The sequence below is a fragment of the Cygnus atratus genome, chromosome 5, assembly GCF_013377495.2.
Source record: "Cygnus atratus isolate AKBS03 ecotype Queensland, Australia chromosome 5, CAtr_DNAZoo_HiC_assembly, whole genome shotgun sequence".
Classification (NCBI taxonomy): Eukaryota; Metazoa; Chordata; class Aves; order Anseriformes; family Anatidae; genus Cygnus; species Cygnus atratus.
In genome coordinates, this window is record NC_066366.1 from 6,617,530 (window position 1) to 6,636,308 (window position 18,779).

General features: G+C 39.1%; 1 protein-coding gene across 1 annotated transcript in view; it reads left to right on the forward strand.

Moving 5' to 3' along the window:
• Positions 1-1,495: 1,495 nt before the first annotated feature.
• CSTF3 (cleavage stimulation factor subunit 3) overlaps positions 1,496-18,779 on the forward strand; it is a 50,640-nt gene continuing 33,356 nt past the window's right edge. Inside the window, exons 1-3 of the mRNA XM_035549986.1 lie at positions 1,496-1,720; positions 11,245-11,346; positions 11,476-11,571. Coding sequence (XP_035405879.1) covers positions 1,691-1,720; positions 11,245-11,346; positions 11,476-11,571 — 228 coding nt within the window. The 5' untranslated portion in view covers positions 1,496-1,690. The remainder of the gene's footprint in view (positions 1,721-11,244; positions 11,347-11,475; positions 11,572-18,779) is intronic.

Consider the following 18,779-nt stretch of genomic DNA (forward strand, 5'->3'; position numbering starts at 1 on the left):
TTGGGGGTAGGAGGGAAACGCTGTAAGAGGTACAAAGAAAAAACCTAAGTAACATTAGGCATCATTCATTTCACTCTTTACTAACTTGCCCTACTGGATGAGCAAGATGTCACTGGTGATATCAACGTCCAAAGCCGCCTTCATCATTTTAAGAAACTGAACAAGGTAATAGAGAAGCACCTAAAATTACAGCAGAAAATCCATGCAGGTAAAACAAATGAGTACCAGAAATCCTAAAAATCTAGGCCAAAATTTCACCAAGGCCACTGAAACAGCTGACATCCTGTAGGCCTAGAATAGCACAGGTATTGAGTGGTAGCAGTTTCACCAGCATTGCTTTAAGTGATGCCTTATAAGGACAGGTTTCCTACATTGGAAATGGAAAAACACATTTTTTTAAATGAAATCACGATCGTATCTCAAATATTTTCAAAATAGAAGCTGTTGTGACGTGGAAAAGCCCATGAAAAACAAGGTAGGCTGCTACCACAAAATCATCATTCTTTAAGAAATCTGAGACCAACACGGCTTATTTATCAAGAGATTGATAGGCATACATGGATTTCTCCTATGAAGAACAAGATAAAAAACCTTCAGTACCGATAAAAAAAATCACTCCACAGCCTGGTCAAATAAATGCTAACTCTCTTTCCCCCACATGCCACCTTTTTTTCCTTTTGGTCAAGCTTAGGAAGTAAGCGTTGCTTTCCTTATGTCCTTTTTCCACACAACTGTAGCTTAAAAAGGTGACTTCTGGAAGACAAAGCTGAAAGGAACCCAAAGAGTATTAACATCAACTTATTTAAAGTATTTCTGCATAAATATGAGCATATTATACAAGTTTAAGAACACTTACACTGCTGTTTTGAAGGTAGCTAAGTCAGCTTTCACCCCAGCATCTGCCATGCCTGAGCTTGTTTCCTACATCTGCCCGTTTCTCTGCAGCGGCCGGCTCAAAGCCCCTCTCACGGACAGCGATTGCTTTGTACATAAAGTTTAGGAGCTTTAAGGGGAGCTGCCTCCTGCATCCTCGAGGTCTCTGGAGCTGCTGACCTCTCAGCCTGCCCTCTGCACTTGCCTCCTGCCTTAAGGAGAGCTCTGGTGAGGTGGAAGAGGTGGGCCTACTGCTAGCAGGCATCGTTCAAACGGCAGCGGTCCTGAACGAAAGGAGGACTGGGCTAGAGTCTACCGAGCCCTCCTGGTTACTGCTCAGCGTGCCCAGGACTCCAGCAACTGGGCTCCCTCCACAGCAGGGGACGCGGGACAGCACTACACTCCCGGGGCACAGCCCTCACGGGCATGGGACCTCCACAGCGGGCCCCGGCATTAGTGGGGTAAGGGGTAAAGGGAAGGGGCCGGGGCCGCTGGGCTCCCTCAGGACCCGAGGCTGCCGCCCGCTGCCGCCCGCCCCCTCACGCCTCGCTTCCCGCCCGCGCACCGCCAGGCAGCGCCCGCTGCCGTTGCCCCTTCCGGGCCGCTCCCAGCACGCCCCGCGCCGCGCCGCTCCGCCCCCCGCCCCCGCGCAGAACCGGCCCGCAGGCGCCGCGCCGCCATTTTGTGGGGAGCGCGGACGGGGCTGGGGCCGTTGGCGCGGCAGGGGGAGCTGCCCGCGGTGGCGGCGCGGGGCGCTTTTTAACGGGGTTTTTAAGCCGCCGAGGGGCTCCGCGCCGCGGCTCTCTTTTAACCCGCCATGTCCGGAGACGGAGGCGCCGGCGACCAGGTGAGCGGGAGGGGGGAGGCCGCGGGCCGCTCCCTGAGGAAGGCTGGGGGGGAGGCGGCGGGGCGCCCATGGGGCTCGGCGAGCGCTTGGGGTGCGGGAGTGCGACCCTGCCCTGCCCTTCCTTTCCCCCTGCTCGGTTTGGCCCTGCCCGGCCCTTCCTTCCCGCTGCCCGAGCCCCGGCACCGCGCCCGTCCCCTCAGCGGCTCCCCCATCTTGAGGAGCCGCCGCCGTGCCCTCAGCCGGGCCGCGCGGAGGGGAAGGGGAGCACGGGGGGGGTGCTCCCGGCGTGGCCCCTCGGTGCAGGGCGGCCCTCCCGGCCTCCTGGGGCTGCTGAGCCGGCCCTAACGCCTCCCCGGGGACAGCAGGCGCTCCGGGGAGCTGCGCTTTGCTTTGCACGCCTCATTCAGTCGTGGGTAGTGGTCGCGTACGCCAGGGCTTAAACCCCAGTAAACTGTCTGTGCCAACAGGTTTGCAGGGTTTTATAAAGCTAGTGTTTGCCCGACACCTGCGTTTAACGTAGAAGGTTGTGTGCTTCTTGAGAAATACAGCAGAAGTACACCACGTTTTTGGTCCGGAAGTATTAAAATGTTTTCAAATTAGAAACAAAATATAAAAAACATAATAACAAAATATATGCTTAATAAAAGAACTCTTTTTGTGGTACATCATTCTTGCTCTCGGAGAAATAACTGCTGCTTCAATTGGCTTTGGCTTCTTTTGTTGTTTGTTGTTTTTTTTTAATATGCTAAAACCACATATTTGTCATATTTTCTTATTTTCTGGGCAGATGCAGTCAGGATTTTATGCCAGATTTTTAAGTCTAGTGTTAATATGAAATATTTTCTACTTGGAGGCAGAATTTCTCTAAGTAGCTCTCCTTAAAAGTTAGGGCTGTGTTTAAAATCTGCGTTATGCGGGGCAGTGGGGTGGGGGGTGAAAGTTACTGGGTAGGGGAGAAGTGATTGATATCCCTACAGCTGCCTGCGGAGCCTACACAAATTCTTTAAATCAAGCCAATGACCTAGTACTTCCTTTTTCAGAAGCTTTTCTTTGTAGAATTAAGGCTTTTTCCAAAACAGGTTATGCTTCTGTCTATCTGGGCCTGTATCGTGAAAGGGTGACATATAAACTCTTTGTAAAGTCACTAGTTTCTGGGGTAGGGCAGGCAAGAATGTAAAATACCCAGTTTCTTTCTCGTTAGGGAAACATGCTGTGAATTACCAGCTTGTATGCTCAACACTAGTGAGGTTAGTAAATGTTTGTATGCTCAACACTAGTGAGGTTAGTAAATGTTTGTATGCTCAAGCGAGAGGTTCTTCAGAAAGGTTTACTTCATCACAAAAAGTAAGAACACATTACAGTAAAATGTTGACAGTCCCGATGTGTAATATGCTTCACATTCAAGCTACCCACCACAATATTTTTTTTGAAGTTGCAGTGACAGTTAATTGCATAATTAAACTCAATTAAAGTGGTGTCTTCGTTTCTGTAACTTATAATATATTACTGGGTAACTTACAGAGCAAATGATGTTGACTTAAGGCTCTATTTTCTTTCGCAAGGAAAGACTTAATATACAAAAGGTTGAACTACTGTCTATATACTTTCCAGAATAGCTTTTATTTTAGTATCATTAGTTTTAATGTTGTGGTGCCATATCACAGGGTTTTAACATTAAAAAAAATGCAAATTATTTGCAGCATATGTAAGTCATTTATTTTAATATATAGCTTGGATTTTTTTAAGTCCGTGTTAACTTTCAGCCTTTATCAGGTTTTGATTACTGTTTTCACATTGGGTACAATTCAAATATAAAAAACTTCTATAGGCTTCGTTAAATCTGTTCTTTACACCATGTTCTTTATGAAAGCAGTGTTCTGTTTTCCCAGACCTCCAATTTTGTTATGGTCAACTCCTTCCATCAATTTTCTTCAGTTTCTGTACATTGCCCTCTACAATATTATTTTTCAAACCCTGGCAGGCTTCTGTTTCTTGTTCCTAATATTAAAATAGGACATAATTTAATATTGGTGTCTTGAGCAATACCACCATGAAGGTTCCCCACCCTCGGTTAACACCAGTCCAGCTGCATTGTGCGGCAGGTGTGTTGGAAGCGTTGATGTGGCTCTAACAGTGGTCGTTACACAGTTACCTGGTCACGGTGTGTCTGTCCAAGAAGGAACAGCAGAGCATTGTGACTGGGGCAGTGGTCCCTTGCTCTTTTCTGCCACGCTGCTGCTGATATATAGCGTAGCCTAGTGCTGCTAGCCAAAGGTCTCTCTGACCTTACATGCACAATGACCTTACAGTTTTAATGGTTCCTTTCCGTGGGAAGCTGAAGCTAGACAAAGGTTGGATTGCATCTGGCTTTCTTCTTTCACGTTTCCTCTGCTGCTTGCGTGACCAGGTTCTGAGTCTTCGTGTGCCATTATTATTGACAGTCACATACTTCGGTTGGTAGAAGGGGTGACCACAGTTAGCTGTGCACAAGATGTGCACGTTAGAGTGTGTGATGCAGATGCTAAAGACCTTTCACAAACCAGAACTGTTAGCTCTGACTCATTAATGCTCAGGAGCATCTACATCTTGCTTCCTAGATCTTAGGACTTGGAGAGGACTTCCAAAAGCAGCCAGATGAAGAACAAATTGCCATGCTGTCTGCTGTGAGCACGAAGCTGTGGTAGTGCAGGAAAGAACGGAGAGCATGTTGAATGTAGCAAGAGTGGGAGAGTAAAGGCTTTGTAAGGTTAAAGTCTCAGATGGAGATTAGAAGGCTTTATTACACCATGTGCAGTACAGCTGGAACGTGCCTTCTCTGCCTTTAGGTTGAGCTTAGCTAAGCTGAGTTTAGCTTGAGCTTAGTTAGGCTGCATGGCTGTGTGGTAGAGGAGGAGCCTGAGCTACCAGGTGGAGGCTGTCTCCTCCCCGCACTGTTACTGTTGAACAGAGTGGGGTAAAGGAGAGGGGATAGGATGGGACGTGGGAACGTGATGCAGGCACCATTACTGCATGGACCCTTTTGGGAGTCAGAATAGTTTCAATTCTAGTACCGTTTGCTATGCTGGACCCAAACTAATTTCTGCAGAACCAGTTGAGTGATACCAGAACTTAAAATCTGTTAGGTCCCTCCTAAACTCGTGGCAAGGTCTACATGATATTTAACCAGCCATAATTTACAGGGTTGGTTTCTAGAATACCAAACACTTTTATCTGTCTATTTCGTAGACAGCATCTGTTGCTGTTTGCTAGAAGATTCCCTCATTTTCCCTGACAAGCTCTTCCCAATCTCTTGCATGTGTCAGGGTTAAAAAGAGTATGCGCTTGCAACTATAATTTTTTTTTACATTTTTTCCAGACCTTTATGTAATGTATCTGGTTTCATTTTGTGTGGTCATTGCTCCAGGTACTCTCAAAGAAGGCCTAAATGCATTGTGCTCTTTTTGCCTCTTTCTCCTATGACAGAGCAACTTCTCTTATTCATTTAATAAATACAAAGTTGCCAGACAATAATTTTATCTGAAGACTTGACGCGGTATTTATTTTACCCTTGCAATAGGTTACTTCTCATCTTTTTAAGTCTAGAAACATGCATTTTCCACTTCCTGTACTGGTTTCTGAGCTGTGTCTCAGCCTGCGATGCAGGTTACCTCTTATGAATATGAATCTGCTCCAAGACTGAGCTATGGAAAAAAAGTCTGTGTAGTTTCTGTGATTATAGAAAAGACCTTGAAAGAAGTATATTGTTGTGGGTTTTTTTTTGGGTAGTATTTCCTGTCCCTCTCTACTGCATTCATACCTTGTATCTGGTACAGTACAGTGTACAAGTCTCTGAATTCGAAGTGCGGTAGTAAATGCTAATGTAAGGAACTTAAGCTTAATATTTTAAAAACAGATGTTGGTGAGCACAGTGCTGAAAGCAAAGGCTTATTTTTGCAGGATTGTGGGAGTTGAGCTTCACAGGAGGAGTCATTTGAAACAACAAAAAAAACCTAGCATAGTAGCATATATAGTACATAACTGGCTTTACTATCACTGTTTACAGTTACTGTAGGAACTGGTAGTACATAGAATGAAAACAAGGTTTGATGGCGAAAGACTTTGGACTTGGTGTTGCGGATGTTTTTCCATTTTTTTGCACAATTGTAACCAAGCTCTATATTTAAGCTGCGTTTTCTGGGACAATAAGTTCCAGATACACCAAGAAGCTAAAGTGGAAAATGTCTAAATGCTAACATTTGGGAAATAGTCTCATGAGGAAAGAATGGTAATCCTTATTAATCTAAAGCTCTTGATTTGTACAGAGATATAAAACAGCCCAGATAATTGTTCATAGAAGTTTACCTGTAAAAGTATAATTTTAAAAATTATTAGATTAATATGCTGCGTTACGTCTGTTAATAGTGACCCAGTCTTAATGGGCAAAGATTCTTCCAAAATTGTGTTCACAGTTGAATTTACTTAGTGGCCAAATAGAAGGCAAGGTATTATAAATAGATTCAAGAGTTGCCTATGGGAAATACTTTCCATTTTGGTATCGTTGTTTGTTGAACTCAGGAAAGACGCCAGTTTCCATGGTTAAACAAGGCAATCTGGAATACGGTGTGGTCCTAGAATAACTGTGCAGCTGGGTGTTTGTTCTGGGTTAAGTAGCTTTTCCTGTCAACAGTGAGTTAAGTTAGTAGGGGAAGTATGGTTGCTGGACACTAAGTATCTTGCTTTGTTTCCCCCACAGAAACAATCATTAGTACACAGAGAAAGTGCAGGAGGTCCAGTGCTGTGGTGTTTACTAAAGTACCGGATGTGCAACATGCAAAGAGCAAGTTGCTAATTCTTATTGTGTATAGCCATAACTAAGCGTGAAGGAAAAGCTTAGGCTGGGCAAATGTGTAATTTAACCAAATTAACAACGTTTAAGGTGCGTGTTTTTTCACTGCAAAAGCTCCTTTTGTGGAAGCAGGATGCTTTAAGCAATGGGATGCATTATATGGTGTGAGCAGCTGAAAGGTGTTTGGCCAGGTATTTTCTGCTGGTTTGGAATCATGAAGGTTCACTGTCAGAGGCCTGGGGAAACTCTTAACTGATGCTTTTAGCAGTAAGGTATAAACCAAGAATTTTTCCTTGAAGGTGATTAAAAAGAACTTGCAGTAAAGACTAAAAGTCAATTCATGTGTTCTTGTTCCCTCTGACATATTTTATGAATTCAGATGTGGCTCTTGTACAATTGACTGATTTTGTTGGAAGAAACATTTTACGCTCTTAGTATCTGTGAAACTAAGAATCCATTGCCATTTATCTGTGTACAACTAATGAAAGCTGTGAATCAGGCTAGATGTTACAAATACAAGTACTGATAGAACTTTAAGTGCTAAAATGATTCAGTGACCTTGAGCAGGTTGTTTGTGGGATTGGAGCCCAATTACACGGGAGGTATACTGAACACAGTTATCAAAAGAAAAGGACAAAAAGTACTTTTCCAGTTTGAATGCAACAATTCTTTGCAGCATTTTTATCCAGCCATTAAAGAAAAGTTAAAAGTTAGTATCCAATTTGGTAGTTTTTATGGTAGCTTCTGCCGATCTAAGTTGGGACTGAAGTTCTATATTTTTTTGAATTCCGTATTCTTCATCACATCTGATCCTGGTAACAGGGAGCCGAGCCAATCAGAAAGTTGATTGCTTTTCCTAATAGGGTTTTTTTCCTGCTGATTTAACTCCCTGAACTGGCTTGGTACAGAATGAGGCAAGCTCAGGCATGTGCCTTAACCAGAGGAAGGAACTGAAAATGCTTATATAGGGGCAGGATCATGTCAGTGAACAGCACCCGGTGGGTGAAGTATTTACGGTGTTGGATACTGGCTGTTGTGCAGGTGATACAAATAAAAGTACATAATCAAAAGTCATGTGCTCCCAAGCTGTGATTAACAGCAGCTCTAAGCACAGGGTTAGTTAACATGCAGTTTTCAAGACTGTGATCTTTCTAGTTGTAGTTGAGCAAGGTTAAGTCACAGCTCCCTGCTCCCCTTCACTGCATGCTTACATTAGACGTTAGTCGTCAGAGATTTTGGCGTGTCACTGAATGCAGGCGTGTACTCACTCACCCAGCTCTGGCAAAGTGGTCCGCACTGGAAAGCCTGAGCGTTGATTTCTCCGGCATGTTGGGAATGATTAGGCATGAAGGTGAAAGGTAATGAGAACTTGTTTTAGTTGAGATATAAACTGAACGCTGGTTTGCCTGCAGTGTAATTTGCTCTACATGTGGATGGCTCTTATAAGATTTTATTTTTTTTAAGCCAGAGGAAGGGAGAGGGAATGCTCACTGGCCTGAAGAGTTTGGGCATTTTCTTACTGGTGACGTTAAATATAAGCAATACCAAACAGTCCATATTAAAACCCTGACCATATCTCATTTATCAGTTCTGCAGAGCTCCTGTGTTTTTCTTTTGTTTGCATGGATAACTTTTTCTGCTGATGCTAAATGAATACTTGCTAATGTAAGAAATTAGTCCTTCAACTTCTTTCAAATAAAAGAATCAAGATTTTCTTATGCTTCCTACATGGATTAGGAGTCCTATATCACACATACAACATTAATGTAGGATTACTGGGATTATGCAGTGTCAGCAGTTATTTTTGCAGTAGCTTAATTTATTGCAGCCATTCTGAGGTTATTGCCCTATATCTGCATGGGTGAAATTGACTTCCTGGAAGCCCTTAACTGTTTTACAGCAGCATCAGCTGAGTTAAGTCTGTCACATGGAAAGGTTTGAGGTAATACAGCTGAGCTACTGCTGAAAGAGTTGAGATGCACTACAATGCTCCATTCTACTTTTTCCCGTTTGGAAGTGACTAGTTGCAGTAGAGGACCGGGTGGTTGAAGAAATGTTTCAATTGTTGTGTAGCGTAGAGCAATAAATTGTAGCCAGTGTTAATAGTACTCCTACAAACTAGGCGTTTCTGTCTAATTGAATAATGAATAATCTATGCGTGCTTGAATATTTGAGAAAAATAGATTTCACTGAGCCAGAATACAATGAGAAGCAATGCTTACCACTGCTGTGGGGCAAATTTGAATTTAGTGCTTTACTGAATAAAAAAACCTGCAGTATTGGGTCATCTGTAGAGATAACTTACATAAATTGTCTTTTAAGTTTGGAAAATTCAGATTCAGTGCTGTCGTCCATAAGTTGAAATATGCTCATGCATGCATGTCATTTTGGAAAAAAATAATGTCACTAGTTCGTTTCATACTGTTTCACATCCTAGAGCTGTATTACTTCAACTACAGTCTGCAGTATTGCCCAGTCAGCATTTCAATGGACTTAGAAATGTAAAGATGTTCATATGGAGATTTATAAATATACTACTTTTGAACTGTCAAGTTTGAGCTAAATTTTTAAATGTAATCTGTTATGAAATTAATTTTACAAATTAATTTCCTGTGGGATGTGATACTTGCCTTCAAAGTTACACTGCTTTGCACCAAGCAATTACTGTTAAGAATGACTCAGAGCTGAATTAAAAAGAATAATGGTCTTCATACATAAACTCCTATAAAGCATGTTCTACGATTTTTTTCTTTCCCTTTCACACGACTGCTCAAACACATCAGTGTAACGCTTCAGCAACATTCTTGATCACTTGTCCATTTTACAAGTGAAAAAAAAAAAAAAACTAATTTGAAGTCTTAAGGCAAATAACTTGATTTATATTCTGCTAGTAGGACTGACAGGAAAATTAGTAGTGCTGAGAAATATTAAAAATACAGTAACCTTCTGAAATGATTCTATTTGAATTATCACATAGAACATAAGTAACTTCAGTATAGTAGTATATCTGCAAAGGTTAGTAAAACCGAATTGGGGTGGAGGGAGGAAGAGGACCTGCTGAAAATAAAGTTGATATTCCTAGGTAGGAATATCTTTCTTGCAGGCTTACTGTGTTTGCTATCTTCAGCTTTTTCTTGTTTTAAAAATCATTGTGTTGCACAATACTTTGCTGGCAGCTTACCTTCTTATAACACTACTGTAATGGTTCTGTTTATTATTGCACTGAGGAATAAATGATTTTCCAGTAAAATCCGTTAATAATACCTTGGGTTTTTACTCTTAGAATGTCTGGTCCTCAGAAGTGATGTGCAATAGCGATGCTTGTTAATTTCATGAGAAATCACAACTCTGTAGTGTTATACATGTCTAGTTGCCTTCTCTTTTTTTGTGTATGATGAAACCTTTGATAGAGGTGAGCATTAGTTCTCTCTGTCCTGCTTACTGTCTTTATAATCTTCAGAGCTATATATTGGCCTAGATCCAATATTAAGAAGTAAAATGACTTCCTTGAAATAATCTTATAGCAGCTGACAGGTTTTGTTTTTTAGTGTTCTGTACAGTAATAAGTCACCGTCCTCCTGTACAATACAGAATGGTGTATTGTAACAGTACATATGTAGATAAGTTGTAAAATTTCTCCATAAATATTTTATAGTAATAGTATAAATACATATTATTACTGCATGAGAGCAAAGCATACTTGATCATATGATTTGGAACTGCTAACAACTGCCTGAAAATGAGCCAAGTTCAGAACGTTCGTTTAAAAAAAAAAAAGTACACAGGTCAGAACAGTATTTCACAGTTAAAAAAGCTTCATAGCATTTGGGGTTGTAATAAGCATGCATTTAAAAGGCTTGAGTGGATGTGATCATTATAGATAGTAATTCTATTTTCATATACTTCATGCCAACAGCGTTAAATCTAGGGATTTTTTTTCTGGAGATCCTAAAGATATTTCCACGAAAACAACTTCAAAAGAAAATGTCAACCTATACTGCAAGAGTAGCTTTATTAACAAGTTAACATTCAATTTAGTATAGATTTTAGTATCAAAAAAAGGTTTTAAACTCAAATCTGAATGTCTCAGTGTAAAGAAAATGTTTTATGGTAGGTAGTGTCAAAGCTACGGGAGGGCAACTAAGAATTTGCTGATTGAAAGATCAGGAAATGAACCAGAAAGAAATCGTGCGTAGATAGCATGTAAGTGTTGCTGCTAGAACTGTCATCTCCTAGTTTTTTTGTTAAATCTGTAACTTGTGATATGAAATACTTACTGTCTTGCCTATGCAGAATGATTCAAGCAGTAAACTGGATTTGTTTGGCTGAGGGCTGTAATACAAAAATCAGTCTGAATTTACTTAAGCCGTCTTAAAAGTTTCAGGTCAGTACAACTGTTTGAAGTTCATAGTGCACTAAGTTTTCTGGCAAACTTGAGTTTGTTCTAGTGTTCTAAAATGACTTAGTTTAGTCTAGCTTTTTGCTGGCTTACCAGATGTGTAGAGCCTGTGGTAAGAATACATTATCTTACTGAAACAACTTGCTTTTACAGATAAAATTACAATTAGCTCCAGCATAAAAATCTGAAGTCTGGAATGTTACATTGTCAGTGTGTTGTCATTAGCTTGACCTTGTAGCTGGGATTGAATTTGTGAAACTCTACTTGTGATCTCTTATGTCTTCTCTCTAATTTTTCTAGGCTGCCGAATATGTCCCAGAAAAAGTGAAGAAAGCTGAAAAGAAATTAGAAGAGAATCCATATGACCTTGACGCTTGGAGCATTCTCATTCGAGAGGCACAGGTTTAGTGACATAGGATTACATTTCCTTATCTATGGTCCACTCACACTATTTGGTTCTGGAGTAAAATCAGCATATTCATTTACATAAATCATAATATTGTAAATGCTGTTTTGATTTTCAATTTTTAGAATCAACCTATAGACAAAGCACGGAAGACCTATGAACGCCTTGTTGCCCAGTTCCCCAGTTCTGGCAGATTCTGGAAACTGTACATTGAAGCAGAGGTTAATATTTTAACATTCTTTCTTATATAACATTTAATAGGAATTTAAGTTTACACTCTCATAAGCATAAATAAGATAGGCACATACAGTCTACAGACAGGGGGATTGAAAGTATACCTTGCGTTTATTTTGTAAAATAGGTACAAAGGAGTAATTAAAATGAATTCTAAAGTATTGGGTCTTTTATGAGATGATGATTGTTGCATTATGGAATTGCAACAACATTAAAACAGTTTCACTGGTATTGGAGTGCTTTAGCCTTTTCTTTACTTGTCGTGTCAATTTATTGCCTCCCGTGTCATTTATTTAGAGGACATTTTTTTTTATTCATACGTACAACTTTATCTGACTTTCTGTGGATGTTTGGATCTTTTAATATTTTTGCTTCCATAGGGAATTGAGTATTTCTGTGAGTAGTGTTTTCAGGGAGGGTGTGGGATGGGGATGGCAGCTGAGTTCTGGAACGACAATGCTGGGAAAATGTGTTAGCACTACTCATTAGCTGCTAGAAATCCGAACAAAATTGGGATTATTCACGTAACTATAAAACTACAGCATTTTTGTACCCACTAAGTGCATTGACCACTTAAACTTTAATGATGTGCTATGAAATATACTGTAGTGTGGGTATTTTTTTTAATTTTCTGTAACTACTTTATAACAATACACATACTTTTCATGGGCATCTTTTAGCTGCACATTTTTCTTGAGACAAGTCTTCTGAACGAGTGGTGGGGACCTGTGTTTCGTAGATAAGAAATGAGCTAGCTAAATTTTTTACTATTTTATGTGAAAATTGATAAGCAGCAATCTTGAGTGGCAAAACTTCATTGTATAGTTATATCATATTTTACATTAACTTAAGAATCCAAATGCATCCTGGCAGTAAATTTTTAAAGCTTATGAAATAAAACTGGGATCATGGGAACCTAACAGAAAATTTTATATTGCAGTTTGTAGGAAGATGTAATAGTATAACCTCAAATGAAAAATACTGAATGAAATATCCTTGAGTTTACACTATTTCGTTTCTAATAGCTTGTAGTGGTTACTGGAATGTTGGTGATTGGACATATTTGGGAGATTGTGAATGCACTAACACATACAGATGTGAATTTTTCCCTTTGGCACCCTACAGGCAAATTCATTAGCCTCTTGTACCCTTCAATGTTTGCTATAGAATCTAGTCTTTAGAATCTAACCTAATTAGAGGATTACCTGAAAGTTGCCTGAGTTCTGTGGGATTTGGTGGTTATTTAAAAGTTTTATCTTTCCCATGACTCAAATTTAAGAGGTGAATAAGACCACCTCAAAAAGTCTGTACTATGTACTACATCATAGATCATTCAGCAGAAAGTATTGTTATCAGTGTAAGGTTTCTTGTCTGTCTTGAACCACGATCAGAGATGAATAGACAGACATTACCTCCCTTAATCAATACCTTTTAACTAATTTCTAATCTAATAATATTTAGAACCACAAACAGTGGCAAAGCTTAAACAGTCTAGGATGTAATTCTTAGGTGCTTCTTCAAGGAGAGAAGATGAGCTTCTACACAGCTGGTATGGTAACCGAGTAACACAAGGTAAACTTGAGAAGGAGACAGTTGGCAGTAAGATCACTAGCTTGTGCGTGCACGCGTGCGTGTGGGTGTCTGTCTATAATTACATTCGAAATATAAGAGAAATGGAATATATGATTCTGTTACTCAAAAAATTGGAAAAACGTGAACTTTGGAGATCTGGTAGAGGTTACACTTGGAATGGGTTATGCTTAAAAGAAATGCAAGGGCTTATTTTTTGGGAACTTATCTGAGGAGGACATTTTTTAAACTCCAGTTATGACTTACATTTCCAACTTTTCTTTCCTGTTCCCAGTAATTCTTTCAAAGCTCACTTAGTTACTGATACAACTCCTAATCAACATGCTTATATCTGCCTGTTTCAGTATATGTAACCATTTATAGCTGCAAGCCGAAATAACTTCCCATTTCCAAATTCTTCACTAAAAAATATATTCACACAATTGTACACTGTCAGTGTTGTTTAAAGTTGTACATCATATGTGTAGTCCTGTCAGAGTAAATTCAAAGTGAAATATTTTCTCAAATGTTCCTTTAACAGTACGAGCATAAGTTAAATTATTTTTTTCTAAGTCTACCTGACATAGCTAGAGGAATTGTTTTGAGGCTTCTTTTCTCACAGCCTTAAGATGTACAAGGAATATATGGAAGGTACTTCCCGAAATCTTTTTTTCCATTGGAAATCCTAGCATTCTCCTGCTGCTATCAGGTTTTCCTTGGATACTTCAGAATTATAGATCTTTCCAGCCTTGAGTTGGGAAAGTAAACTTGTGGTTAATCTGAGTTTAGCATTGCTTTTGATTCACTTTCACTGTCTCCGTATTTAAATCTGGAAATTGCTACATCTTCAGTTATCTGTGAGGTATGTTTTTCCTGATGTCAAAACAAGCATATCACTTTCCTCTTTAACATGGTAACTTGTTTCCTCTTGGTGTCACAGAAAGAGAGGAAGGTGAGGGCTGTTTTCTGGCAGGTTGTCTTTCACTGGATAGTTCTGTCCAGTGAACTACACAAGTCTGAGATGAATATCGTTACATAGTGTTGTTCTATTATTGGAAGATGAGCTAGGGTAAAGGTTATGATTGTGGCCTCATGAAAAATGATTTAGCCCTGTAACAGATGTTCTTCATAAAAATATTAGAAATATTTAAATTTCCCTTTGTCTAACTTGAGGAATGTGTTCTTTTCAGTTACTTCCAGTCTTCAAGTAAAAATAATTGTTTATAAGCTATATGAACAAAAACTGTTGCCATGCATATGCTGGTTCATTTTGTAGTGTGAAACTTAACTGCAGACCTTACTGCTGTGATTACTTTTTTTTTATGACAGTGTTACTCACTGTCTCTGTTTTATTTTACTATGTTACTTGGTTCCCTAGTGGAATATAGTGTAAAGCAGTGCTCAGCACGTAGTATATCATCTAATGTATTGCCACTGATGTACAGACTTTGCTGAATTAGCTGAATACTCTGTGTTTCCATTTTGTATGCCAAGCACTGATTCTGGTCTCTGATCTTGGCTGATCACTGTCACTGATCTCTGGTTATGGCTGGTTTGGCAGTCATTTGAACAGGGAAATTAACTGGGAAGAGCACACTTTGACACTTTGCTGTGTGGAACTTTAATATTAAAGTTTGAATTTGTCAAAAAGAAATTTTGATTCTCACACTTTATTTCTTCTGACATTCAGAGAAGCAGTTGCAGGACGTGGAATTAGTAGAATTGGATAAAGTGTCTCCTGGCTCACAATATTTTGGGGTCATAGCATTTAAATGCTTAAGGCTTGTGAAAATAGAGTTTGGTTAGTGAATTAGACTAGTCTATTTTTATACATTTTAACAAGTAAAAGTAGTTAACAATATATTTGTCATCTCTCCAAACTTAGGAATTGGAGCAGTTATATTACTCTTGTTACTCAGACTGTTTTCTCTACTTGCTTGAAGCACATTTTTCTCTTGATACTTTTTCCATAAAAATCTACTTCCAGAAAACTTGAATCAATTCACATATCAGTGCCTCTTTGACAATTTTAAAAACGATCATGTAAATCTGTCCCATGTGTACCATGATGTTAAATTAATAGATCACATGATCTGGATTCTATCCTGCTCTGCTGATTTGCTGTGCCTTTTTGGGTAAGTTATTTAACCTGTTTTTACCATTATTAAAACACAGATACCTACCTACCTCACAGGGTTGTTGTGAGGCTCACTTAATGATTAAAGTGCTTTTGGCATCTGGCTAAAAGGTGCTGCAGAAATGTAAAAATAAATTCTGTTGTAATACACCCTGTGATGCTCTAGGCCGAGCTGTCTGTTACTGTTTCCTCTGTCTCTTTGATTGTTTGACCAATCTTTTAGATACTGAAAGACCTGTTAATTCCTTTCATACACTTGAAAGAACTTTCACTTTACTGGTGGTGTGGGTATTTCAGTAGTTCTGCAACAAACATTTGACATCATTGCCTTTTTTTCTTCTAGTTTCCCTTGAGAAATCACTAGGTTGACAATCCTTTTAAGCACGTTTATTAAACTATGTTCGTGTATTTGCAACACTTCATGAATTTTTAGTTGCTGACAGGTTAAATTGAAACTTTAATTGTCCTGAATGTTTCAGGCCAGTTCACACCACACCTTTTTACCTTTTCTGTTGGGCATATTTCATTATATCTTGGTCACTTTGAACTGTTGTTAGTAGGCACTGAAAATTTTCTATAATTAAAGATTTAAAAGCACAAGACAGTTGTGACAAATATCCCCACATCTAGAAACAATAAATACAAAACTAGTAAATTGCATGTAAAGTGTTTGGCTGCTAATATGTATTTTTCATCTTGCAATTTTTTTTCCAAGTAAGACCTCTGTGTTACTGCTTGTTCTAAACAAATGAAACTAGATACAATTGTTCAGATAATTTCTATTTGATATGAACATTTTGAATTTTAGATGTCTCAGTAACAAAACAGATGCTGTATGAGGGTTCAGATGGTGGGCCCAAGGCTTAGGGTTGATTGTTTTGCATTTCATCATATGCAATACATCAGTATCTTTAATTCGTGTAATTCACACTGGTGTGGATACTAGTCAGAATGTATCATTTAACATACTTGTATATGAAAAATGTAAATAAAACCATTTAGAAAAATTGTTTTTGTTTAAAATGTTTGTGTTTCTTCCAAGCATTTTCTTCCCCTTTTACTTTAATCTGTTTCTGAGTTCAGAAAAAAAATTATTACGCTTCCAGAATACTTCTGCTTGGGGAGAAATGGGAAATGACGTCTGTCAGGATCAAGTTGGAGTGATCAGAAGTTGTAGTAAAATAGGCTTCTTAGCTGAGATTCTGTTTAGTGGTTCTTTCAGTTGAAAATATTGTATATATTGCTAGCCAATTTGTGTAAATTTCTTATGGAAAACATATCCCATTATCGCTCCCCTCCTGCCCCTACTTCCCCTATTTTACCACATTTCTTATAGAAAACTTCTGCTTTTGAGAAACCGTTGTACAGGTGCTCTGTACAAACATCCATATTGCACATTCTTGACTACCTCAGTCTGAGACTTTTAATCTTTTTTTACAACTGTATTATTTATGATCTTTTCTATTCATGTGTGGACTTGTTCCATTCCTGTTAATAAATGTTGTTATGTCTGTGTGATTATTGTAGACTTGCACTAGAAATTAAATGCAACTTCTTTCCTGTCTTTTCTGCTTAATATGTAAATACAGGCATGTACACCTTGCATAGTTGCCATGGTCCTATAATATGTGTAATATCAGAAAGCTATCCACATAATTGACATTGTTAGTTTCAGTTGCTGTGGTACAATAGTAGTGGATTTCCAGATAATTTCTGTATTTGATCATAAAAATAACATCATGGGAAAGTATTAGGAGTTTTAATTTTGAAGTGGAAGTGATACTTAATGAAGAGATTACTATGAACCTTCTTCTATAGTGTGTTGCTGTTTTCACATGAATAAACATGGACTGCTTCTTGTTCTGTCGTATTCTTTCAATGTGGGGTGACAGAAACATATTGGAAATGTTAGTTATATAAAACACTTGTTCACAACACTTTTGAAGTCTCACTTCCAAGTGTAACGAAGACAGTGACAACTTTCCTCATTGTGTGCTTTCTTTTGTTGAGATCATGTGCTGATCCTTTTACTGATGTTCTGAAAGGGGGGGGGGGGGGGGGGGGAGAAGTGTGTGTGTCAGGTGAGACCCAAATGTCAGCTTCTTTCCAATGTCTGAACCTGAAAGATCCTATCGTAAATACAGAGCTTTCATATGAATCACGTATTAGCTACAGATTGGTTATCTTCATCTGGATCGATGAAGGAGCTGTAATTTGAAGTAGTGTATCATAATTTCTCATTCCTTTCTACATCTTTTCCAGCTTCCAGTTGTCAGCTGGTTGAGTTACTTGTTGATCTGTCTTCAGGTTTTGAGAAGCCCACTGGCTGTGAGGACACTTTCTGCTAAACTGTATCTGTTAGTGCTACTGCATAAAACAATTCATTATTTGCTCCAGAATCTCTTTGCAGATTATGAAAAGGCTTTTGAGTCACTGCTGCAATGAAACACAGTGGTTTCTCTTAACTAGCAACTTCTGTGAAGGCAATTCTTTCATTCTGTGTGCCATTCAATATGCATTCTGTAAGAGTATGCATTGTTTTTTTTCCCCTTATTAGGGTATGCTTTTTCTCGATGATGGTTCAATGTGACAAGTGTTCTACATCCAGTTTTGGAATTCTGCAATGAAGCGTTGTGTAGTTAACACAGCAAGCTTTGACATTTTTCCATTCTTACATAAAACAATTCAAAAGTGAGATGTACATAGAATCCATTGGTACACGACTGTACCATTGTACAGGAGGCATCCAGGTATTTTTTGTGGCATACCTTGTACATGCAGTTATCTTCACGTTAAAAGGTCTTATAATGATTGGAATCGGATTCATATTGGGGTTTAACCGGTTTGGTAATAATAAATGCTCATAACGGACGTATGAGAGCATTTGCAGAGTTCATTGGAACTATGCTGTCAGAAATGTTTCCATTTAAGGGCAGGCATTTTAAGTAGAAAGATGCTCTTCTCATTTAATTCATGGACAGTTTTCAGTAATAGTATTACAGAAGTCCTGTTGCCTCTAGATATAAGACTTTTAATAGAACTTGCTTCTAACCTGAAGTATGAACACTGGATCAGGCTTCAGGTGTATTCTCTTAGAAGCAGGTTGTTTGGAGCCAACCGACAGGGCCCGTGTGCTAATATTATTTTTCACAAGTTCCAGTGAACACGTTACTGATCACACATCAAAATATGTTTTTAGTAGATCTTTCAACCAAAGCTCTTGTAGATAGACTGCTAGGCTAAAGACTTTCACAGTTTAAACATGTTGAACTTTCTCCAAAGGGAGGAGAGCTAGATTTGTTGATGTGCTGAGGAACTGTAGTAATTTTATTCGTACCTTCAACCTTACCCTGTTTCAATAAGACAGTTACAGAGCTTCCAGATATAAAGCCTGTATAGGCTTTTATCATTATGAATTCAAGCTGTTCCTCTGAATCAACCCATTTGGAAAGTTCAGTAGTGTGGTGCCATTTTACCTTGTTTGACTCC